A 26,827-nucleotide genomic window follows, 5' to 3' on the forward strand; every position below is an offset into this window, starting at 1 on the left:
ACCACAACCGGTAAGCTTAAGCTTACCGGTTGTGGTGGTAGTTTTCGTCGATAAAGCATTGTAAGTCTTGCTCACAGTCTGGCCTTCGCACACACTTAAACTAAGTGTTATACCCGATAAAATGTTTATAATATAATTTCCTACCTTCAAATGTCTCCAATTGGTTAAAATATGAACAATGAAATGAACTTCCCATTCATAGTGTTTAACCAACCATTGGTTATATTTTGCCCAACATGCTTTGCCCAACTGGTTGGTTACCGTAATGTTAACCAGTAGTTGGTCAATGTTTTTAACCAACCTGTGGTTATATTGTTAACCAACCCAGGTTGGTTAACAATATGACCAACTGTTGGGCTGTTCACCTGTAAATACATGGTTGGTTAAAATTTTAACCAATGTTCTGAGAGTGTAGAACATTTTGAATACGAGGAATGTCCTTCTGATATTAAATAATGTAAAATATATATATTAAATTTGCGATATAATACACATTTTATGGCAAATTATTAAAAATTTATATATTTTTTTAAAATTTAACAGTCCTCAAAGTAAAGTGTATAATTATGATGATATGTACTTAAGGTGGTACTACACCTCTTGATAAATTTGTGACTACTTTTGCATTTTTCTCAAAAACTAATAAAACACTGGTAACAAAAGTTATGTATATTATAGGGGCAAGGGATCCAGTTACTACACTGGAATATTATTTATGTCAAGGGGAAATCCCTGAGACTGTATAAAGAAAGAATGACATCATGGGAAAAACCCTCAGGAAGTGATGTAATGGGATTTCCCCTCAGGAAGTGATGTCATGTGAAAGGTTAATGTTATAATTAAGACTTTGGAATTTCCCAGATTGAGCATAATGTGAAGGTAGTAAATGGCCCATAATAGAATGGGGTTTTTCCCATGCTTGATATATAAGAAATGTAAACACAATTATTGTCACAGTTGATAGTGTTGATCTGGGCTATGCTTACAGTCCAATTCCTTGAAAGAAAGGAAATTACAAACCAGAAATATTTTATGTAGTCAAAGTACTACTATTTACCAGTGTTGTCGGAGAAGATCTAGAATACGTCAAAGAACGTTATTCTTCCAAGAAAGGAAATATATTCTTCTGTCGACTTGCTGAAGTCTGGTATTTTGATTCAACGCAACTGTCAAAATAAGTGGGGACAACTGCATCGCAGTCCTGCTTCCTGAAGATATTGTGTGAAAGGTGGAAATAGCACCAAGTTTGGAGAAAGCAGCGCAAGGAGTCAAATTTGGAGAACTGCGCAAGGAGTTTAGCATAGGAGAACGGCGCAAGGAGTTTAGCATGGGAGAACGGCGCAAGGAGTTTAGCATAGGAGAACGGCGCAAGGAGTGTAGTATAGGAGAATTGCGCAAGGAGTTGTAAACGTGTTTGGAGAACACCATTTTCGTGTAAGGATTTTATACGCAAGGAGTTATCAATGCAAGTGTACAAAGGACTTCGCTGATTGTCGCAGGACAAGTGAATAGGGATATATTACATCAGTCGTCCAGAACATTACAAGAACTTTATGATCACCAAGAAGAAGAATGCTGGCTAAGTACAAAATAGATAAAGAGTGATTATATTTGATTAATGTATATGTGCATTTGTAGTCATTATATTGTACCAAACGAAACTTGCTTTCAATTAAAGACTTAGATTTTGTTAGCTTAAACGAACAGTGTATTTGTGTTGTGCATTCGTGTGAGTTCGGGTAAAAGGTGATTTTGGCCTTGAGTCAAGTACGACTCGTAACAAAGGTAATTGTTTATCATGTGTGCAAATAGGTTTTGATAGCAGACTTTTGATTAAGGGCATAACATTACACCCTTTTCTATCATAACATCTAATTATTATCCTGTGAAACTCCTATTAAAATGTAGAACCAATTGTCCTGCCAATTATTCTCTCCCACCAATTACCAACTAATTGTCATATGTGTAAGTTTCCTGGAATAGATGTGTAATGACATCAAAACAGTTTCATTAACTTATAGCAAGACCGCTGCTAGATAACCTTGACCCTGCTTGAAAAGCACTATGACCACAGACAGACACACAGATATTGGAACTTGTATTGAGTATTATATTGTCCCCTGTGCTTTATATTCTAATAAGGTCAACGTGCATGGTAAGAGGACCAGCGAATTTGCCAAATTTTCAATTTAGAAAGAAAGTTCCTAAAATATATACTGATTTTACCTTAGTAATGCAAAATCAACACAAAACTTCTGTTGTCTTCACACACCAATTTTGGTATTTCTATTTGCCTTGACAACTTGATAATTTTATGACAATATTTTCTGTTTTGTTCATACACTATCTAATAGAAAGTTAGAAACAACAACAAACTTGAGCCAATTAAGTAGCTGGCCGGTACAAAAAATAATTGTTTATAAATTGCTTTAAAGTGAAGATTAAGTCATTCAAATTGTCATTTCGAAACAGCAGTATTGACGAAGTTGAAGTCCCATTCAAATTCATGTAGCTAATTTACATACTGTCAGTATATAAATTACAGATTCAAGTTAATGCCTTATTTTGTCTTAAATACACAGCTTTCGGCTGAATCACTAGCAGGCTTAGCACATCTGTGACAATCCCTCATTTAAAAGAGATTTTCTGAGAAATACCGATGAAATGGGAAAAAGGCGGAAGATGGGGGTCAGCAAATTTCAACCATATTTTGGCAATTTAGTAAGTTTGGATAAGTGTTCACAGTAATCAGGTTTAAAAAATCTGGTATACCCCCTCCTAGGAAATATGGGACCCCTAAAATATGCCCCTATGTGTGGGATTATTCCCACTTGGTCCAATCCCATTTGGTCCAATCCCACTTCGTCCAATCCCATTTGGTCCAATCCCACTTGGTCCATTCCCACTTGGTCCAGTTCCCACTTGGTCCAATCCCATTTGGTCCAATCCCACTTTGGCCAATCCCACTAGGGCCATGTCCCACTTGGTCCATGTCCTACTAGGGCCATGTCCCACTTGGTCCATGTCCCACTAGGGCCATGTCCCACTAGGTCCATGTCCCACTTAGGCCATGTCCCACTAGGGCCATGTCCCACTTAGGCCATGTCCCACTTAGGCCATGTCCCACTTAGGCCATATCCCATTTGGACCCATACATAGGCCTAGATGTACATAAAAAGATAATTTTATCATAGGCCTATGTAATTTGCATAGTTCGCATTATATTATATAGACCATTTAAGGTTTGCAAATTGTGTGAACGCACATCGCCACACACCTATTTTGCAAGAAAAATGAGAGTATCTTCTATCATGCATAAGTTGACGAAAAAAAGATACCCTGTTCTACGTCGGTCGGCCTTGTTTTTCTTCTTTTTTTAAATGACCCAAAAAATCACCAAAATTTGCAAATAATTTGCAATTTGAGAAAATACAAATAAAAACTTTTGTTCCTGAAATTTCCGAAATTTGGGTCGGCATTCATTTGTACAGGTAAAAATTTTTCCCAATTCGTTCAAACTCTGGGTCGGTCGGGCCCGTAGAACAGGGTTTTCTTTTTTCGTTGCCTAAAAACAAAAACAAAATTGCTCCTTTCAGACTCAAATCAAAATGGGTACCATTAGACTTTGAAAACCAAAAATGAAATTTGTCATCTAAGATTCACATGACTACAACCAAATCTTGCAACAAAAGAAAGAAATGCTCTTTACAATAAACTCTATAACATCCACGTTTATAGTCATCAAAACCCCCGAAAAATGCATGATAAAGCTCAACATGTACATAACACACTCGTAGATATGTACAACTCCAAATATATCAAGGAAGATGGGGCCTTTCTTGACCCATATAACAAACTACACATGCCTTTTACCAGAAGTCCATAAACCACCTCCAGATAACTTACTCTTCCATGCACATCCTATTATATAGGCCTACTAATTATTAGTCATAATGGACCTACATCCAAAATATCCACATGTTATGACTATTTCTTAAAACTTATAACCTCAAAACAATCTGTATAATTATGTGAACGATGCTTCTGACATCATAAACAAACTAGAGGCTAACAAACCAGTCCCACTTTAATATCTCACTAGAAATAATAGTTGGCACAGCTATATACTGAAACATTATTAATCTGAAGCAATAGATATAGCATGCAAAGCCTTTGAAAACTCCAGGTTAATAACATGTTTTAACAAACCACCAACTGAACAATTTAGAAATCTTTTAAGTCTCGTTCTTGAATACAACACCTTTAAAAAAAAAAAAAAAAAAAAGACATGGTCATGCATGGGACCCACTCTCAGTGCAACTTTATCCAATCTTACATTATATTCTCAATTACTGGATATACTTAGACGACTGTGATCCTACACCAAAGAACAGAAGAACTTAGACATTGACTATCTTTCCGTTCACAAACACTTGTTAGGGGACCTAAAATTATTTTCAGGGCCCCCTTTTGGCCATGAAAAATGTATGTCAACCCCATAGAAAATATAGTGTAAACTCATGTTCTGCGAGAAAATATTTTGGTGATTTTTAATGAGGACCCACTTTTTCATCAGCCCCCCCCCCCCGTTACAACTATAGGCCCTACTATGAAAACTAAAACAAGTACTGAAAATGACCAAAAACAAATATTATAACATAGTGGGACATGGCAATAGTGGGACATGGACCAAGTGGGACACCAAGTGGGACATGGACCTAGTGGGACATGGCCCTAGTGGGACATGGACCAAGTGGGACATGGCCCTAGTGGGACATGGCCTAAGTGGGACATGGCCCTAGTGGGGCATGGACCTAGTGGGACATGGACCTAGTGGGACATGGACCTGGTGGGACATGGCCTAAGTGGGACATGGCCCTAGTGGGACATGGACCTAGTGGGACATGGCCTAAGTGGGACATGGCCTAAGTGGGACTTGGCCCTAGTGGGAATGACCTAAGTGGGACATGGCTAAGTGGGACATGGACTAAGTGGGACATGGCCCAAGTGGGACATGGACTAAGTGAGATTGGACTAACTGGGTCTGGACAAAGTGGGATCTGGACCAAATGGGATTGGACTAAGTGGGATTGGACCAAATGGGATTGGACCAAGTGGGAATAGCCCACACACATTTCCCTAACTTGTAAAATACCGTTTTATACCATTTTTGAGCAATATTTTGGCGCCTAAGACGACCATTAATGAAATTAAATTTTTTTACACGAAATCTTTCATCCTTCATCTTCTTGACAAAATATAAAACAACAAATATTTATATTGGGATGTTCCATTTATTTACAGGGGAGGGGGCCCATATTTCACATTTTACAAAAAAAAAAAAAACTGAAATATCCCTCTACTTTGTGACGTCATTGTAAGAGTTCCCCAATCTTTTTCAAATTGTTAATTACAGGAGAGAAGCTCTGTACATAGGTTATTCATATGATGCAATAAAAATCATGGAGACTTCTTTACTTTTCAGAAAACACAAACATGTATTTCCCCAATATATGGCATTGGTATACATTGGTTACACCAACATCAAATGTATGATCTTTTCACTGTATCAGTCCCTTACCTTGAGTCAATAGTCAGTTATTGCTTTGAAGAGGTGATCACCACATTTAAGAATACAAACCAAGTAACTGGGTGCTTCTCTTTTACAGCACATTGGTAACATCGCCAGTAAATAATGCTCCATGAACTCCCAAACGCGCATTTCCCTGACTTGTAAAATGCGGTTTTATACCATTTTTGAACAATATTTTTGCACCTAAGACGAGCATTTATGAAAGTAAATTTTTGTACACCAAATCTTTCATCCTTCGTCTTCTTAAAAAGTATAAAACAGCAAACATTTATATCGGGATGTTCCATTTATTTACAGGGGAGGGCCATATTTCACATTTTACAACTTTTGAAAAAATAAGTGAAATATCCCTCTACTTTGTGGCGTCACTGTAAGAGTTCCCCAATTTTATTCATATTGTTCATTACAGGAGAGAAGCTCTGTACATAGATTATTTATATCATGCAATAAAAATTATGGAGACTTCTTTACTTTTCAGAAAACACAAACATATATTTTCCCTATAAACCGGTATGGCATTGGTATAATGATGCTGTATATATATTACACAAACATCAAACGTATGATCTTTTCACTGTTGATCAGTCCTTTATCTCGAGTCAGTTATCTTGAGTCAGTTATTGCTTTGATGAGTTGAGCACCACATTAAGAATACAAACCAAGTACATGGGTGCTTCTTTTTTTTACAGCATATTGGTAAAATCACCAGTAAATAATGCTCCATGAACATATAGGCATATATTTTAGTGTTATCACGATTATTATGATGATCACAAGCTCCTATTCTGACTTTTAATCATTTTACATGTATCAGCACTTTGGGTATAGGAACTAGGCCTACAAAGGGCCCATGACACAAAAATACAAAAACCTAGTAACCTTGGGGGGGGGGGTAAATCATAATACTAGTAGTGGGCTTTAATTGGTCATATCTTGTTTTTCTTAGGACAGGTGTGGGGGTGTGCGTGTATGTGTTTTATTTGACTTAGGCCTATCTCAACATGAAATGAAAAAATGGTCTGGGGTCCACAAAAAGGTGGGCCTACCGGGCAAAAATCCATTTTGACCAAATTTACCCTTTTTACTCTAGACTTTGAACCATGCCCGTAAACCTCATATTATAGAAAAAAGCTAGACAACAGTTTAAAAATTACATAACAATATTGATATTAATGATGAAATAGAAAAATAACATACTGTTAAAAATGAAACATGTAGATAAATTGTTTTTTTACATTTTATATTTTGGTTTATTCTATATTTTCGATATACAGTGTAAGCTATTCGAATAATTCAAAGGGAAGGCAGTTTCCATGGCAACAACCATTTATACTCATTCAGTCATTTTAAGCGAATTTCCCCGTAACATTTGGTAAATTTTCCAAAAAATTGCCCTTTGGATATAAATGCTGGTAACTGCTACAGGCGCAGGCATAATCTGCTGCTCGATCCACTCGGAAGGTTCCATCCCCATTATCATCAAGATAAACCCCACTATGCCATCTTTTTGTTGCCTCCCTTATTCCAGATGACAGCAACAATATTTTTCTGTGACATATGACCTCTTGAAATTCATAAGTACTCTTTAGGCATAAAATGCATGTTTTTAGTAATTTGGGGGAATTTGGGCCAAAAATTGACCCATTTTCATATTACTTGCATTACAAACGTTTGTATTACACTTTATGTTATTGATATACATGGATTCTTTAACTTTAGGCTACATATATTAGGAGAATTCAAAGAGAAGACAGTTTCCATGGCAGCAGTCATTTATACTAATTTTTAATTCCCCAGTGAATTGAGCAAATGTCCCGGTAAATAAAACATGCTATTTCATTAATCACTCAAATGGATATGAAATTATTTAATACAAGAAAGGTAGACCTTCTCCGAATTACTGCGAACGGAGCCAGTTTGATAATAGTTTTGGTATCAAAATAGTAGCGTCACTTTCCAACAGTTTCAATAAAAAATCTGATTCTGTAAAGATAGCCATGAAATTAAAGCTTAAGGGCTCGGATAGGGATGTTTTTAATTATTTTTTGGGACCTTACACTCTCAGAACATTGGATAAAAAATGAATGGGCAGAAAACAGTTGGTTAAAAAATGCCCAACAATGGTTAAGATTCTTGAAGTTGGGCAAAATACAGTTTAATACATGGTTGGTCAAACCTGTCAATATGGTATTTACACAATGTTGGTTAAAAGTTAACCAACCTTGGTAAAAAACATCCTTTTTCCCGCCAATAAAGTTGGGCAAAGTATGGTTTTGCCCAACCATGGTCACATGGTGTTCCTTTGCGAACTGTGATTGGTCATTGTGTTGGGCAAAAATGCATTTCAGAAAACAAGATGGCCGATATGAGTGGCTTGCTGCAAAGCTGTGGATCAGGGTCTTCAAGATCTGTTGGAGACATTTGAAGGTAGGAAATTATATTATAAAGTATATCATTTCATCGGGTATAACACTTAGTTTAAGTGTGTGCGAGGCCGAGACTGTGAGCAAGACTTACGATGCTTTATCGACGACAACTACCACCACAACCGGTAAGCTTAAGCTTACCGGTTGTGGTGGTAGCTACGATGCTTTATCGACGACAACTACCACCACAACCGGTAAGCTTAAGCTTACCGGTTGTGGTGGTAGCTGGCGTCGATAAAGCATTGTAAGTCTTGCTCACAGTCTGGCCTTGCACACACTTAAACTAAGTGTTATACCCGATAAAATGTTTATAATATAATTTCCTACCTTCAAATGTCTCCAATTGGTTAAAATATGAACAATGAAATGAACTTCCCATTCATAGTGTTTAACCAACTATTGGTTATATTTTGCCCAACATGCTTTGCCCAACTGGTTGGTTACCGTAATGTTAACCAGTAGTTGGTCAATGTTTTTAACCAACCTGTGGTTATATTGTTAACCAACCCAGGTTGGTTAACAATATGACCAACTGTTGGGCTGTTCACCTGTAAATACATGGTTGGTTAAAATTTTAACCAAGTTGGTTAAAATTTTAACCAATGTTCTGAGAGTGTAGAACATTTTGAATACGAGGAATGTCCTTCTGATATTAAATAATGTAAAATATATATATTAAATTTGCGATATAATACACATTTTATGGCAAATTATTAAAAAATTTATATATTTTTTAAAATTTAACAGTCCTCAAAGTAAAGTGTATAATTATGATGATATGTACTTAAGGTGGTACTACACCTCTTGATAAATTTGTGACTACTTTTGCATTTTTCTCAAAAACTAATAAAACACTGGTAACAAAAGTTATGTATATTATAGGGGCAAGGGATCCAGTTACTACACTGGAATTTCAGTGACTCAAGATAAGTAGTTATTGATTTACTGATCAAATATTGGTTTCCCTCATTTTTGACTGTAACTCCACAACTGTTGTCTGTGCTGAAATAAAATTTTCAGTGCAGTAGTTAGTACTCCTTGCCCCTATAATATACATATCTTACTTGTCACCAATGCGCTATAATTTGTGAGAAAAATGCAAAAATAGGCACAACATTGGCCAGGGGTGTAGTACCACCTTAAGGCCGACGATCAATTGAAAATGTTGACCTTAATCTGATATAGATTTTTCCCCAAAACACCAAAGCAGGTTAGGTCTTTTTGGGAAAAATCCGAGCCCTTATATTAAATGGAAATGTATTCTTTATTTAATACAACTAGAGAGGATGTAAAAATTGACAAATATTGCCACGCATGGTAGAAAATGCCGCTTAAAAATGTTGATTTTTATGCAATATGATGGAGCATGGAGAGAGAGAGAGAGGAGTGGGAGAGAGAGAAGGAGGAAGAGAGAGCGAGAGAGAGAGAGAGAGAGCACTCATAGGAACCTAAATACAAATACCAAAATCAATTGAATGTCAACAGCATGATTGGTAATAAAAAATTAAAAATCATAGATAGATTTTTATGTTAATCATAATAACACCCCTACTTGATGAATGTATCATTCCAATATTACTATTGTCTTTGTTGTTCACTACATGTGATAGAAAATAATTGTAGGCTATATCTACCTTGAAAGAAAGAGATAATATTCATTTGAGGATGCATATAAGCATGATGCAATTTTTAAATCAAAACAAAGGGAATTTTAGTACTAACACGGGGTATTGGGCACCCAACAAATAATGGAATAGTCCTTTTCTAAGCATTTCTACAGCAAAATTTAGGCCCCAAACTTATTAGGCAACAGTATTGTTGATGTTGTTTACTTCTAATATGCTCACTTTTTATCCAATTTCTTTTCAAACATGGAAAATCACCGAACATGAGTTTATAGCTTAGAAACATCGCGGTTGCATTTTCTGAAAAAGGGCATGAAATAAGATGTGCTCATTTTAAAACAGAAAAAGTCTCCATGATTTTTATTTGCTCAATTGTTTGGCCTATATTTACTTTATCCAACATATCAATAACTTTTACAAAAATATTGGGGAACTCTCACAATCATCTTGTAAACTTGGCTTCAAAATTGGGATTTTTAACATTTATAAAATAGCTGAAAAGGCCATTACACCCCTCTCTGAAAATGGAACAATCCAAACTTTTTCTAAAGAATTTGTAATTGCTCTGTCGAGACAAAATGTGCATAATTACTGTGAAGTATAAATAAATTGTCTGCAAATTGGTGTTATTACGTGGCCCTAGTCGAAAGTTAGCGCAAATTTCGAAGTTTTTGTGTCTGAGAAGACAATCCCAGGGGTTCATTTTGAGGGGGCCCAGTATCTCCCAGCGGGGGGTCCTCAAAATTTTTTAATACCTCCACTGTTAATACTCATGGACACATGTTTGATTGACAAAATATGAACAAAATTTGCTGACCCCCATCTTCCACCTACCATCTGAGTCTATCGGATAAACTCTCTTAAATCATTAGTTTTGGTTTCTCTTTTGTTCAGAAACCAAAAATCAAGGGATTAAAAAGTAGAGCAGATCTGGTCTGCAATCATAACACTATTATGCTGGGAGGACACAGTATAGGGTATATAACCAGAAAAATACAATAGCCTATTGTGCTAACATACTTATTATCATGATTGATATCGGAAATCTATCCCGCGGACGACAGTTGATGCTCTCTGTCGAAGGTGGCATATTACACTCACGAGTTCTAGGCCTAGAAATCATATACATGCTCGTATATTGAAGGATGGGGCGGGGTGGGGGCTTTGTTTGTTTGTATGAAACATAAACGATGCATGGAGATGATTTGATTATGAATTAGTTTATTATCCCCGGTAAGCACAACCCATACCTCTTACCTAGGCTCCCCTCTCCCCACCTATAACCACTTCTTCCCTAAGTGTCTCCTTCTCCCCTCCTCCCCTACATTTGATATCTCCTCTATCTCGAGCTCTCCTCCCCTTCTCTTTTCACTTCCAATGCTCTCTCCCATCTGTTCTCTTTCTCCCTGCCCTTACCTCCCCACACACACTCTCTTCCCACCCCCACCCCCAAACACACACACCACACAATCTCTTCTCCCTCTATCTTCTACTTTTTCCAGTAAAAATTGCTTCAGTAAAAGTCGTTGGCTTATTGGAAGTCATATAATGGGATTAAGGACATGAATCGATTTTGTTTATAACACCTACAATTACAATAGTCGCCCCTTTTGTAATGTCGAATGCAAATATCTCGATGGTCTATATATTTTCACAGCTAAAATAGCCATGGCTTATTCGATTTTGTAAACCACGTCTTTCAATGTAGATTGCCATGCTCGATTTTTCTCCTCGTGAATATTGCACTGCGAAATTTAAACATTTCTTTTGTATATTTAGATCAGGTAACTTCAAACCAAATAATCTTCTTCTTCACACCACATATAAGAAACTGAAACGAAAACCGAATCTGCATGATACAAATGTTAAGTTTTTAACAAAAGGTAGAAACAAAGAATTCAATATCTTGTGAGTCAAGTGGTTAGGCAGGATAATAGGAAACCACGTGACTAAAACTAAAACCAAAACTAAAACTCAACATTTGAAATGACCGAATGACAAAGGTACCAAAATCTGAAGTTTGATCATTTTTACGATCGTCCGGATGAGCAAATCACTGAATAGGCATTTAAGGTGGCCCCCACAACAAAGGGCTTGTAAATAGGGCCTAACAAAGGTTTGTAAACTATTAGAGACTATTAATAAAGTAATTAATACTATGGACCAATATTTTTTCCGTATTTTCGTGTAAACACGCACTTTTTGTCGCCGGGGGATACCCTTCTAACAATATTTTCCCGGTGTACTGAACTGCTCAAATGAGGCACTCAAAGGACTTGGGCTAATCTTAAGTCCATCCTTTTAGCGGGAAAAGATTGAACTGCCACCTTATCCGGGGGTAGGGTGGTCGGTCAAACGTCGAGGGTAAAGGGGTGTAACCTAAAGCACTGACCACCCAATCCTTGACCGAGAGGTATCGTCTGCCATCTGGATGCCCGAACTGTTCTAAATCTCAGGATGCTTTCAGTTTAGGTCATGTATAGTGCACCCCCACTCTGCAACTTCTCTCGCTACAAGTAAATTAAAGAAGCCTCGAATGGACGGATAAAAACGGAAACGAACCATGCCTGCCCAACAACTATGTGAAATGGACCTGACTTTACTAGAAGTGAACATCAGAGGACTACGTTCAAACATCGGTGAGCTGTCCAATCTGTGCCATGAACTATAAAGCCATCTATTATTGTCATCGTAGAAACCTTCTTAGTGCCTAATTATACCAGGATACACCTTCAGCAACCGAAACAACGACGATCATGAGGTACAGTAAATGTTCCCTTGAAAACTAAAACTCCCTTGAAATTTAAAATGCAAAAAGGAACAGTTATTATAAAACAGAAAGCAGCCATGTGGATATACTTACACATAAAGCATTCCAAGTTGTAGTGTGGCAAATACCCGAAACACTTTTTTCCTCTGAGATGAGCCACCGTAACGAGCGCTGCTATATATAGGCTGTTTGACAACTATGATGTTTGTAAGTACCAATGCCACAACTGCAAAAGTCAAGGTGACCGATCCCCACCAGGTGTCTCCATCCATTATGTACAACACGCCTACTGCAATGTCTGAACCAACGTCAAACAGGTATAGAACAAGGGCGTAGAGATCTTTAAGAAATCCAAGACTCGGCATGGCTAATCTAATAGTGAGTACCGGTTTTGGAACAAAATAGCCCTCCCTGCACGAATACACAAATCACATTGACAACTCTGTGGAAATAAAGATGAAAATAAGGGAGTGTTCAGAAATAATTTGGTAGAGGGCTGGAAATTATGTAGGGGGTCATAAAATTTTTGGAGTTTTGGGTGTGTAAACAGGGGGAGGGGTAAAAGTGTTTTGGCACATAGAAGGGGGTGTAAAAACTTTAGCAACATTATTTATAACTTAATTTTAAGCTACATGTATGTGTCAGTTCCTTCTGGTCTGCCCTTTAAATCTCTAAAAGGCTGCAATATCTTTGTTCTTCTTTATGCATTATAGCTTCATGTTTAGTGTTGACATTCTACATGTTAACAATGTTTCATGTAGTACAGATTATGATGTAGAATTGTACATAATAATGGGCGGGGAGGGTTCAAAATAGTTTTGTACTTAATATGAGTGGGGGTCAAAAAAAGTTTTTGGTCCAATAAGAGGGGGTCAAAATGTTTGGGTTGACAAAGAGGGGGTGGGGCACAGCGTCAACAGCTGGTAAATTATTTTTTATACAGGCGTAAAACTATCCAATAGAAATTGACGGACGATTGGTATTTCACCAATAAGGTAGCTCGCTTTTCCGAACGCAAGAAAATGAGTCCTATCTCATTGGCTAAAAACCAATTGCTAGGCCTATCGCTCTGTGATGTAAAGTCTGCACAAAAAGTAACGCAGCTGTTATAAATACGCCTTTAGCTTCAGAACTAATATTTCAACATAGTAAGAAGGATTATTTATTTGCGCGCATTTTGATACCCCATTTGTCAAATGTCGTTTAATATTAACAACACAGTAGTGCTTTTAAATTGAATTACCCGAACTAAAAAGTTGCAGTTTACAGCGGCGATCAATGGTTATTACACAAGTATTGTGGCATGCAGAACCCTCCATTATCTTCGCGCTGACTTCAAATCAATACAAATAGCTGCAACTTTTTAATGCGGGTATATTTCTTTCAAACCAATCCTGTGTTGTTAATATTGAACAAAATTTACAAATAGGGTATCAAAATGCGCGTAAATAAATCATCCTTCTATATATGTTAAAATATTGTGAAAATAATTATTAGATCTGAAGCTATAGGCGTATTTATAACAGATGCGTTACTTTTTGTGCAGACTTTAGTATAAATTCAGCTATAGCCTTACATTGTCTATTTGAAAATCCAAGCATTTTTAGTCCGGAAGTGACTTTTTTGTGGATACTTCCGAGACTACCTAAACTTAGATCAACTCGTAATTGGCGGGACTTTTAACATCGTGGATTAATATCAATACATTTTTATTTAGAGAATTGTCTTGTGACACCTCGCCAGAAGCATCATAAGTTATTAATTCAAGTCCTATAATTGTTTACTTTCTTTAACATGGTCATTATAGACCTGAGAGATGAACTATAATAATTATAATTAACAACAACTAATTTGCAATTACAACTTATAACAATTGTTTTGCATGAATACGTGTGTCCATGGTGATGTGCTCACTTTTTTTAACATGCACATTATAGACCTGAGAGATATACTATAATAATTATAATTAACAACAACTAATTTGCAATTACAACTTATAACAATTGTTTTGCATGAATACGTGTGTCCATGGTGATGTGCTCATTTAGTGGTTGGTATTGAATTTGGTGTTATAACATGTGTTAACAAAAGCATCAAATGGGCAAGATATTTCAACAATAAAAGCTTTCGTGGTCTGACGATTACAAATAACATTGAATTCGTTCATATTGGACATTATTATATCCACTTTTTTTTCAAACTTCAAATAATTTTACTTTATACATACATACATACATACATACATACACAATTCTTTTATAAAGCGCCGTTACGTCTAGATCACAGCGCATAAACAAATTCAAAGCATAAACACAATATAACAAACAAAGTGAGCAATAAAAACAGTCAACTTTTTGGGAAGAGATATGACTTCAGTAATTTCTTGAAGACTGGCAATGAGTTTGCAGTACGGATGGTGATGGGTAAATTGTTCCACAGTCCGGGAGCAGCCAGAGAAAAAGCTTTATTTGCGGCAGAGTGGAGAGACTTGGCATTTAATTTATGTACAGTAAGCCGAGTTGTATCTGAAGCAGAGCGAAGTCCGGTACGTGATTGATGGTAAGGTGTGAAACAAGAAGCTAGATAACCTGGAGCATGTCCATTTAAGCATTTAAACACATATAGCAGTACTTTGAAATGAATGCGTTCTTTCACAGGGAGCCAGTGGAGTTGTTTTAAAAATGGAGTCGCATGATCGCGTTTTGATGCAGAAAAAATGAGTTTTGCACCCCAATTTTGAAGGCGCTGAAGTCTGTCAATATGGGTTGTGTTTACTCCCAGCAGAAGAGCATTTCCGTAATCCAGTCGGGATAAAATAAGCGATCTTACAATACTGCTGCAGGTGTCTAAATCCAAGAAACGTCTGATGCGAGTGATGTTACGCAAGTGGTATGAAACAGAACTGGAAAGAGATGTTATTTGCGGAGCCATAGACATAACATCATCAAAGATGATGCCCAGATTTCGCACACTTCCTGATGGTTTGATGATGTCATTTCCAACTTGCAACTGAATGTCCGGTAGAGAACGTTTAAAATGAGGCGAGGTGGCAAACAAAAAATTCAGTCTTATCACTGTTCAGCTTCAGCATATTTTCAGTCATCCAGAGTTGTATTTCATCAATGCAGTTTTGAAGTGCAGAAAGAGTCGACTGAATAGATGCTAAATCCGAAGGTATTAAAGAACTATATATTTGAATATCGTCTGCATAGATATGATAGCACAAATTGTTCTTATTGATGATCCTTCCAATAGGTATGGTATAAATCGTGAAACATTTTGGTCCGACGATCGACCCCTGTGGAAGTCCATAGCGCATATCATGAGGAACGGAGTGAACATTGTCAACCAAAACACAAGTTGTTCTGTTGCTGAAATATGATCTGAACCAGTCAAGCGCAGTTCCTGTTATGCCAATCTCACACTCTAATCTGTTAAAGAGGATATTGTGGTTCACAGTATCAAAGGCGGCACTTAGATCTAAAAGCACAAGGAACACGCCTTTCTGGTCATGAATCATGCCCATGATGTCATCTTTGACTTTCAGCAATGCGGTTTCAGTGCTCCGTGCAGAACAGTAGGCAGATTGAAATTTCTCGCCCAAATTGTGTTCAATCATATGATTAGTCACATTATTGATGACATGTTTTTCAATCAGTTTTGACATAAACTTGATATTAGCTACAGGACGGTAATTCTTTAGCTCTTCAGGATTGAGCGACTGTTTTTTGATGAGAGGATTGATAATAGCATGTTTGAGAGTGTCCGGAAATGCACCTGTTGAAAGAGACATGTTTATGATGTGGGTTATGATAGGTACATAAATAGACACATTTGCCTTAAGAAACCATGTAGGCACTGGATCTAATACACATCCTTTTGTTGCAGTGCCATTAACAAGCTTAATAACATCTTCTTCAGACACTTGATTGAACTCGGAGAGTCTACATGTGACATTAACTCTATAGGTATCGCTACATACACTACCTGATTGCTGTTTATCAAGATCAGAGTATATAATGGAAACCTTTTCTTGATAATATGTAGCAAAAGAATTACTTAAAGTATTTGCACACTCATATGCAGGTAACACTTTGCTTGAATTATTCAAGAGACCATTAACAATCTTATATACAGATTTAGAGTCATGAGCAGAATTAAGTTTGTTTCTCAGAAATATGCTGTTTCTTTGCCCTATCAATCAACTTATTAACCTCTTTATTCTGTTCGATATACATGTCATGATGCACTTCCAAACGTGTCTTACGCCATTTCTTTTCGCAAGTACGACGAATTCTACGAGCACTATGAATGTCCGAATTATACCAGGGCTGTCTTAATCTGGCACTGTGCGTTTTCTTTGAGACAGGGGCATAAAGGTCCAGAGATTTTATAATGGACTCTTCAAATGCCACAGATAAATAGTCAACATTGTCATCACGAGTAAGTATATCGACAAAACAAGAATTAAGATCCTTCTGGAAATTAATGGTATCAATATTACCGAAATTTCGTGTAACAGACACATTTTGCTGTTCACTTGGTTTTTGTAATAAGATCTGACAATGAACCATGTGATGGTCAGAAAGCCTGACGCCAACAGAACACTCCTTTATGAGATTCTCTTCTGGACGAGCAATAACCAAATCAATTGTGTGGCCACTGATGTGAGTTGGCCCTTCAGCATATTGATGGAAGCCAGTACTTTCAAGAATTTCAAGGAACCTGGCGACCTCAGACTTTTCAGGGCAGTCACAATGAATGTTATTATCACCTAGCATGATGATCTTACCAGCTAAGGAGTTTACACACATAACAAAGATCTCAAAATCAACCAGAAAGTTTGAAGTTTTCAATTGATTTTCCTTGGATGGAGGAGGTCTATAAATGAGTACATAATAGATTTTACGTTCATTATTGGATATAATGGAGTACTCAAAATTGACAGTTTTGAAATCAAACGGTATTATCTGAAACTTCAGGAGGGACCTGTAAAGGATACCAAGTCCCCCACACTTGTTATAATCACGAGGAATGTTGATAAAGTTATAACTTTGTGTAGCAAATATGATTTTGAATTTCCAAATCATTATCCAAATAAATACAATGTTTTAGGACAGACTTGTTGCAGTCTAAAAAGTTTTTTTATTGTTATTATCAATATTGTAACATGGTAGACTTGGAACAAATCTTAAAGTAAGCATTAAAATGAGCAGAAATGTGCATAATTTTGGCTAAATTTGGATTGGTCATGATTAGTAATATTAAATCCTACAAGTGTACCGCAGAAGGCAGATATCAAGAAATGTTTAATGATTTTAACCAGCATTTTCTATAGCGAAAGACTGGCATCCTTTTCAATGATGTGCGCCCTTATGTTTGCTCATGCATGATGGTCGAATTCAGCACCGTGGAAGAGCTGGCGTTTTAACTAGAAAGTCAGTGTACTATGAAAGCCGGTTAGATTTCATGATGGAATTTGAATGTCTGTGATACTAGTGATGTGAGTAATTATGATTGTGGGGGGTGTACATAGGCCTGTATGTTCAGTAGTTAAGCTTATAGATTTCATGCACGTGAAAATGAAGGCTGTTGATAATGCACTTGTCAATTGAAACCCCAGCCCCTGCCTGCAGAGTACACGGAAAATAGCTGGGCAGTTTATAACAGACGGGCATTGACACAAAATTAGTCCCTGTAGGGCCGGCTATGTGTCGTACCCCCGTCGGTCGTGGACTTGGCCGGGAGTTTTAACATTTTTAAATTTAGCCCTGGTATAAGTCCCAGCCACCCCTCCCCCTGGTACCCTGGCCATGAGGGGGGGGGGGAGGCTGGAAATTAACAGCTGCATATAGCCATATCTTGTAGTGATGGTGTACATTATAGCTGCATGATGAGTTAATTATTTTTCATTTTGAACAAATAAATTCATAGCATATACTCATGGCCACTATTACACTCGACCAATTTCAGCAAAAATACAAAGAGCAACATCCCAACGCCGACAAATGGGTAAACCTTGAGCAAGACAAAGTTCACACAATTACCAATTTCAGATTTGTAAATACCAAGAATGGCGAGTCATGCATTATTACTCTTGAAGATGGCCGTAGTTTCTGGAATTGCTCGGGATTGTGTAAGAAGCTCAAAACTGATGATAAATTGCCAAAGCATCTTCTGTCGTGTGGAAAGAAGCAGAGCAGTAAATCCGCGAATCAGTTTTGGTCATTTCAGTTAGTTGATGCTTAATGGCATCAGCTCGGTTGCTAGGGCTAAGGACAATGACGTCGCAGTAGTAAGGTGTCAACTTTCGCGAATGAGAAATGGAAAGTTTGAAATCCGAGCCCGAAGGGCAAGGATGAAAATCTTGGAATTTCGAGTTCGCGAAAGTTGAAAGTAGATTTGAGTGTGGGAACAGTTGACATCTTACTACTACTGTTATTTATGCACTGATACAGTGGCGTAACTCCTATGGGCTCTGGGGGGCCGCGCCCCCGGGCACCCGGGCTAAGGGGGCACCCAGACCTGGATCCAGGGGGGGGGGCACTCACATTCCCTAGCTATACGGGTATGTGCCGCGGCGACGACCCCCTTTTTCAGAGCCGCTGGCCGTTCCCTAGACCCCCTAAATTCATTGATTGCCGCTCTTGATGACTCAATTTTTTTCTAGCCGTTCGCTAGACTCACAGAATTCATCATCTCCGCTCTCATTGACAATAGATTGGCATGTTTTCCGCGCTACGTTTACAAGCATGATGCAGTCATGGTCCATGGCAAAGGCGATTCGACCTTTGTGGCATTAAACCCAGTTAACAGGAAATTAATCCAGTAAATCGATTCAGTAAAGCAAATAAGCTCATGCATTCGATCACTAACGGCAACCAACTTCGGTCGATTACCCCAGCTGCAGCGTGTGTAAACTCTAATTTGCATAGAGGCTGTACGTGAAATTATTGATTGGCTCCAAACAAAGGATTTGAACCGGTGCACGTAATCATGGCGCAGTGCAGTCCATTCAATCAAATGTTGTCATCAACCTATTTGATCGCAGTGCATTGTTATGTGTGTGAGACGAACTGTCGCGGTTGATTGCAATCAAACAAACGATGTCTTACGTATTACTTTGTTCCGTGATGAAAATCGTGATGTTTTATTTAATCACTCTCGAAAATGTATTTCTTTTGTAGGTCTATTACTTTGTTTTGTGATGAAAATCGTGATGTTTTATTTCATCACGCTTTAAAACAAACGATTTCTCATGTATTACTTTGTTTCGTGATGACAATTTTGATGTTTTATTTCATCACTCACGAAAAATTGATTTCTTATGTATTACTTTGTTTCGGGATGAAAATCGTGATGTTTTATTTCATCATCACGCTCTAAAACAAACGATTTCTTATGCATTATATTTGTTTTGTGATGAAAATCGTGATGTTTTATTTCATCACGCTCTAAACAATAATTATAGTTACATGCATTTCAAGAAAAAAATCTTATTAAAACGGTAGGCCCTATGTTGTTTAGAAAAATGTAGAAAGTGATGATGATGATGATGTCGATGATGATGATGATGATGATGATGATGATGATGATGATGATGATGATGATGATGATGTCTCCAAAAGTGTCCCGGTTTTTTTTCTTGCCCTAAATCGTGCGTATCTATTAATAAGGCACTTCAATAATCAATAATCAGTCCCGTGACGGCCTCCACTAACTAGCTACTAACTTGGGTTTATGGGCGCTGATATTTCATGTTCACTGTCACTTATTTATCAGAAAAGTGCGACCCTTTGTCAATCACATACAGTACCCAATTTCGGCATACTATATAAGACACTCATCATGATGATTGCCAGAGAATAGTTAAGATGTAGCTTGTACCGTTTTTTTGTGGCATCCTTCAGAAGTGAGCAGTCCGATACCAATATTTTCGGTCAAATCTCCATTCAATTAACACGGGAGTTGGCTAGCTATGCCTTGCCCTCACTCATATTTTACAAAAGTGCGACTATTTCTGAACATCTAACCTAGCTGTAATTTTAGGTCATGTTAGAGAAATATATTTGCTAGAAGTTTGGAGAATACCTAACATATTGGCTGGTTATTTTTCACACAGTGATGTTAACTAGGCAAGTGCCCATTCTTGCAACGTACATCATTTGTAGGGGTCACGCGTCAATGGTGAGAGCACTGTGTATTGTGTATAGGAAAACGGACAGTAACTGCAGTATGGCCCAAAAGCTACTTTTGCAAGCCCAAAAGCTTCCTTCAATGGGGATTTGCCATCATTTTCTTCCCCATTTAACACATTGTAAGGAATAAGGTGAATTTTGGGCTCCTTTTTAGGCAACACTGGGCCAGTTTGTGATTGTTTTCAAAAAATTAATGTAAACATCACTTGAAACTTGAGCGAGCTGTGCTGTGGTCATGACGTTGAAAATCATCGGACTTTTCGGCTGATGGTGACATGAACATTTTGATGAATTGAGACCATCATTGGGAATAAAACGGGAAGTAAATATTATGAATATAGTACCTCAAATATGTACACTTCATTGGCTGGCCCGAATAGTGAATTTAGAAGTGATTTTCGATCTATCAGCCTGGTGGAAAGACTGCCGAATTCTGAACACTTGACATTCATGGCTCCATTCACATAAAACTAATAAATTTGCGGCAATCTCAAGTTTGCTTGTAGTACTGCTGCTATAATTATTCAGTAGGTGAGAAAGTAGGCCAGTACATGGAATTTGGGCTATTTATCATTTTTTTATGATCTGGATTTTATAGTACAAGTCATACCTAGAATATTTTCTCAATTTGAATTTTATCCTTTCTGGATGATCCCGGGTAGATGATCCACCCAAAAATAAAAATCATCGTATAGAATAGATCCCTGTACTAAGGGAGCGATCGTTATTTATGGCAGGGGGGGGTAATGGGAAAATTTAGGGGGAACACACATTTTTTTTGAGTCTTTAGAGGGGGGAACCTGAAATTTTTAGTTGAACCAGGAGGGGGATTGTGAAGTTTTAAATTTTTAAATGGAGAAATTGGGAAAACAAGGGGGAACGCGGATTTGGCGGCCATTTTGTAAAGCGCCTGACAAAAAATGAAAGAAAAAATTGCCCCTTTGACAAAAAATTTAAAGAGAAAATCTGGAGGCCAAAGGAAAATAAAAGGCACGGGCCCTGAACCCCGGGGGGGGGTTCTTTGAAACAAAATATTACGGGGATGTGCCACGCAGACTTTCGGATGGTAACTTTCTCTATACCTACTTTTTGCTGATTTTGCCACCCATCAGTATACCAATTTTCCACCAAAAACTTTTGCCCATGTCAACCAGGGAGAACCAGAACCCCCTCCGGGCCCTGAACACAACGTAATGCGTTGGCATATTTCCGGGCAAGGAACAATACAGACATATAGCCTGGCAATGACGTCACATGTCAACCCAATATATAGTGTGACCAGAACATTATAGTCTGGTGATCATCTTAGAGTATGATCAGTACAAAAACTCCAGACTGATTTTAATGCATTTTTCTTAAATTAAAAGAACCACTTTTTAGCGGGAATGTTTGCAAAGCGCACTGAGAGCTTTTCTAATATAATGCGCTATAAAGTATAAAGTTTGTGTTATTATTATTGATATTTAGAAACAGGTTGTGCTATGTATCCTATTTAAATGCTGTGACTCCATTGTGTACTTTTCGAATTATAACAAAATAAAACCATAGAGAAATTTTGATTGGGGCACGCTGTAATATTCGTACAGGAAGTAAATGCTATCACTTCATTCAGGTCGCATTTTAATGGTAACGTCATAGTTTTACTTGCTGAACTAAAAAGGGAGTTTCCCTAACCTTTCTTTTCGTAAGGGACTGATCGTTATTTAAGGCAGGGGGGAATGGGCGTTTTGGAAAAAATATCGACAAAAAATTCGCGTTCCCCCCTCGCGTCCGCTCAAAATTTTCGGATTCCCCCCTTGTTTTCCCGAATTTCTCTATTTAAAACTTAACCATCCCCCTCCTGGTTCAACGAAAAAATTCGCGTTCCCCCTTCAAGACCAAAAAAAATTTCGGGTTCCCCCCTCAAAATGCCCATTCCCCCTGTCGTAAATAACGATCGCTCCCTAAATTATAATAACAACCATCATCACAAACATTTCAAAATCTTCAGCACTGATAACAATCCAAGCACCTGACAACAGAGCCCGCCATTTGTGGTACTGTGAAAATTCACATTTAAAAAGAGTTTCTGGGATAACATTATTACCAGTAGCGTTGTCGGCGGGGGGGCAGACTGCCACAATAAAGCCATTTTCATCCCGATCATGGGCGAAAATAGTGTAAAATACAACATTTTTGCGCGCTCGCGCTCACATCGTCCCAATAAAGCCTTTTTTGGAAGCTAGAAGACATGTACAGTCTCTCTGCAACTGCAATTTTTTTTTCGGCTGTGCCCCTGAAATTTTATTTTGCCCCCACCCCCTCCCCCGACCAAGAAAGCTGGCTACGCCCCTGATTATTACCCCAAAATATCTAAGTTAAAATATATTTTCTATACTTCAAGTCAAAGTCAATCGTCGGAGTCCCACCTTTTAGTCAGACTTCAGAATATTATCCTACCTTAAGTCCAAGTTCCCATTCAAAAAAGTTGATCAGGTGTTTGGTTAATATTGTAATCTTCGCAGTATACAAAAGGCTTACAACTATTTCTACCTTCTACCATTTGCTGTAGCATGCCAGGTTCAAGTAATGAAGGGTTATTTGTATAAATACAAAATTTTAACAGGTCATTGCACACTGTACTGAACATTTTCCGTCTGAAATAAATATTTCATAAACTACGTCATTATCTCTTTTTAACCACAAAACTATACATTAACTTCCTTGAACTTCAATTTGGTTGATACTAAAAATACAGTCTATTGTGCGTTGACTATACGTGTAAAAGACTAATATCATGCATGATATAAATAGCTGGGAAAATCCAACGTTTGGTTTTCTCTGCCAATTCTACTATTTTGGCTGGTTTATTATTTAATTTAAAGGCCTATTCTAAATATAATTTAGATTTTGGTATCTTTGTTAGTGCCATAGAGCATGAGCTAACATAGCCTGCTAGTTAAAGACAGAATAAAAAAATTTGCACGAATCTGTATTTGAATGGAGTTTCAACTTGGTCAATACTGCTGTTTTCCTCGATTTTTTGCCAAAGTTTTTATTTCAAAAATACCTAATGACAATTTTAATGACTTAACCTTCACTTTTAGGGAATTAAAACACTTTTTTTTCACTTGCGCTAGGATCACTGAATATGCCTTTAAAACACAATTGGATTGTCGAACTTGTTAACTTGTTTTAATTGTGAAAACTATATTTATCAAAATATCAATCTAAATGTATTCATACCTTGCGTGTAAAAAGTTGTGATAACGAGATTTCTTCTTTAAGGGCTGGGGTATGAACGTTTGGACAGTATTTATTTTGGGACATCAGAGCACATCAGACATATCGAATTGCATTCTGAATACGAAGAATGTCATTCTGATATCAAATAATTTTGATTTTTGAAATTCGCAATTTAATACACATTTTATGGTAAATCATTAAAATTGATATTTTTGATATTTAACAGTACTTGAAGTAAACTTTATAAATCTGATGATTTATACTTAAAGTGTATGTAGGTGGGATGAAAAGCCGACGATCAATTGAAAATTTTGACCTTTTTACACTATTATTATTTTTTTCCCAAAACACCAACAAAAAAAGGTCTTTTTGGGAAAAAAATCCATATCTTCAATATGAAAGGTCAAAATTTTCAATTGACCGTCGGCTTTTTCCTTTCTGCTACATACACTTTAAGAATATATCATTAGATTTATATAATTTACTTCGAGGACTGTTATATATCAAAAATTTGAAAAATATCAAATTTTTATAATTTGTCATAAAATTTGTTTTATATTGTGATTTTCAAAAATGAAAATTATTTGATATCAGAAAGACATGCTTCGTATTCAGAATGCAATTCGATAGGTCCGAGGTGCTCTCATGTCCCACAAAAAATACTGTCGAAACGGAATAAACGCTCATTTTAGATCCCTTAAATGAGGACAATTGGCTGTAAGAGCCCAACACGTAACAAAAGCCCAGTACGTAACAATTTGATACGTATTGGGCTCAACCTCTTCTACCTAGAACAAAAAGTGGCAAAAAACAACCATCCCGCCCAATACGTAACAAAACTAAAATTTGATTAAAATTACTTTATTCATACTCCCTCCCTCTGTAGTGGTTTTTGTTACGTATTGGGCTCTATACATTTTTTTGTTACGTATTGGGCTCGGGTTGTTTTTCAAGCAAATTATGGATATTTTGTGCATGTGTTTTTATAGAAGTACTTTATATTGACCCAGTAACTCATTTTGAGTCTTTCTAGAACAAAATATTTGACAGTGTTTTATCTCTAGACTTGGAATTTATTTGTTACGTATTGGCCTATAGTTATTTTAAAAGGAAATTATCATGATTAGGTTATATACTTTATATTGACTCAGTAAATCCTTTTGAGTCATTTTGAGTCTTTCTAGAAAAAAAATTTTGACAGTGTTTTTTCTCTAGACTTACTTTTTTGTTATGTTTTGGGCTATGGTTATTTTTAAAGCAAATTGTGGTGATTAGTTGCATTTTTTGTTTGCTATAAACTTACTTTATATTGACCCGGTAACTCATTTTGAGTCATTTTGAATCATTCTAGAACAAAGCTGATTATGGTTATTAGGTTCATGTTTTTGTTATAGAATTACTCAGTAACTCATTGTGAGTCTTTCTAGAAAAAATTTTGACAGGGTTTTTGCCCGCTTTACACTAAAAACAATATTTATAATTTCCTGCATCAATTCAAGATGGCTGCCAAAATTACAATCTCCTTATGCACATAGCACATTATAGTTATGAAGTTAGCAGGGAAGAGTCTAGAAGCGATTTCTTGCACCTACCAAGTAAAAGTAGGATTTCTCCGAAGTGTAAAATGGTATGTTTCTAAAAATGAGAACTGCACGGTAATCCGCAAGATCACGTGCAAAGTGAAGCCTTAAAATACCGATTTTTAAGGGTACTTGCCCATGAATTTCATTGAGGGGCGTGTTTGAAAAACGGCACAGCGTATTCGTAAAAAGAATAAAAAATACTAAAATTTACACCAGGGTTCGAACCACTGCCGATACACTATGGATGCTGAACAGTGAACGATGCCACTGTGCCACGGCGGTACCTGTGGTTAATGTCTGACGATTTTCAAAGATATACATATCAACACGTTTCTAGTGTATTGAAAAGCAAATTTTGGTAGGAATACAGTCATAGTAAGACATTGGACTCTACTTGTCTGTTTGTTTTTCATTTAATACAAATTAATTTTAATGAATTGAACTGGTATGACTCTTAGGACTCGTTATAAACGACGATTAATTTTCTAATAAATATAATAAAAACGCTAGGTCATGCAAGACGTCCTTGTAATTTATGTCAAAACCAGGGGAGCGACAACACACCTCTACGTGTATAAGCCTACTTGCGCGATCGATACTCAATGACCCAGACAATAGCATTTGAATATACCGCCCTGTGTATGCATCTGCTTGACAATGACATGCCTGGTACCATACTAGCAGGCGGCTGACACTGAAAAATTTGCATGGAAAAATGACCCGTCTCCTCCGCAGCCAATTTGGTTCCGCTCCATCGAAATCAAGCCGGTCAAGGAGGAGACTACCCTCCTTTGTGTTTGTTCATTTGTGTATGGAGAGCCCTTTTGGAGTCCGGAATGACTTAGGCTACGCTCTCAGCTAGAGTCCGACGCTGCATTGCACTAGAAATACCTTTTCTGTGAAATCGCTATAGAGCCAACCGGGAGCACGTATTCGTTTTGAAAATATATATAGCATTAAAATTAGTATCACCCTTGTGGCCACCGTGCAGTGGAAAACCTTAATTCTTTCATTAAAAGGAAATGAAAATTTAAAAAAACACGGATCTACTTGTGCACCAATAAAATTGGCACAGCAATTTGTCTCAAATATGAATGAATTTTAAGAAACATACGGGGTATGATGAACATTGACCTGACGCCATGATAGTAGGATCTATTAGTCGTTTTATATACAATGTACAAAAATGTATATACCGTATTGTCATAATACCAATATTTGTCATTATATATAATGAGTAATATCTATCAACGTAAATGTGCAGTTCATATGCACAAACGAATACTGATCTTTATGATATTCAGGTTTTTGTACATCACATATAACATGTCACATGGGAGGTCATACGTGTTGACCTTCATCTATTGTATTTGTTCATCTGTGTATGGAGAGGATTAGCGCCATTAA

The 26,827-nt window shown here is 37.1% G+C and overlaps 1 protein-coding gene across 1 annotated transcript in view; it reads right to left on the reverse strand.

The window, feature by feature from the left end:
• The window catches only part of LOC140167166 (uncharacterized), a 42,532-nt gene extending 19,367 nt beyond the window's left edge, over positions 1–23,165 (reverse strand). The window contains exons 1-2 of the mRNA XM_072190538.1: positions 23,052–23,165; positions 12,508–12,856 (exon numbers count right to left, since the gene is read on the reverse strand). Coding sequence (XP_072046639.1) covers positions 12,508–12,779 — 272 coding nt within the window. The 5' untranslated portion in view covers positions 12,780–12,856; positions 23,052–23,165. The remainder of the gene's footprint in view (positions 1–12,507; positions 12,857–23,051) is intronic.
• Between the last annotated feature and the right edge of the window lie 3,662 nt (positions 23,166–26,827).

The sequence above is a fragment of the Amphiura filiformis genome, chromosome 13, assembly GCF_039555335.1.
Source record: "Amphiura filiformis chromosome 13, Afil_fr2py, whole genome shotgun sequence".
Taxonomy (NCBI): Eukaryota; Metazoa; Echinodermata; class Ophiuroidea; order Amphilepidida; family Amphiuridae; genus Amphiura; species Amphiura filiformis.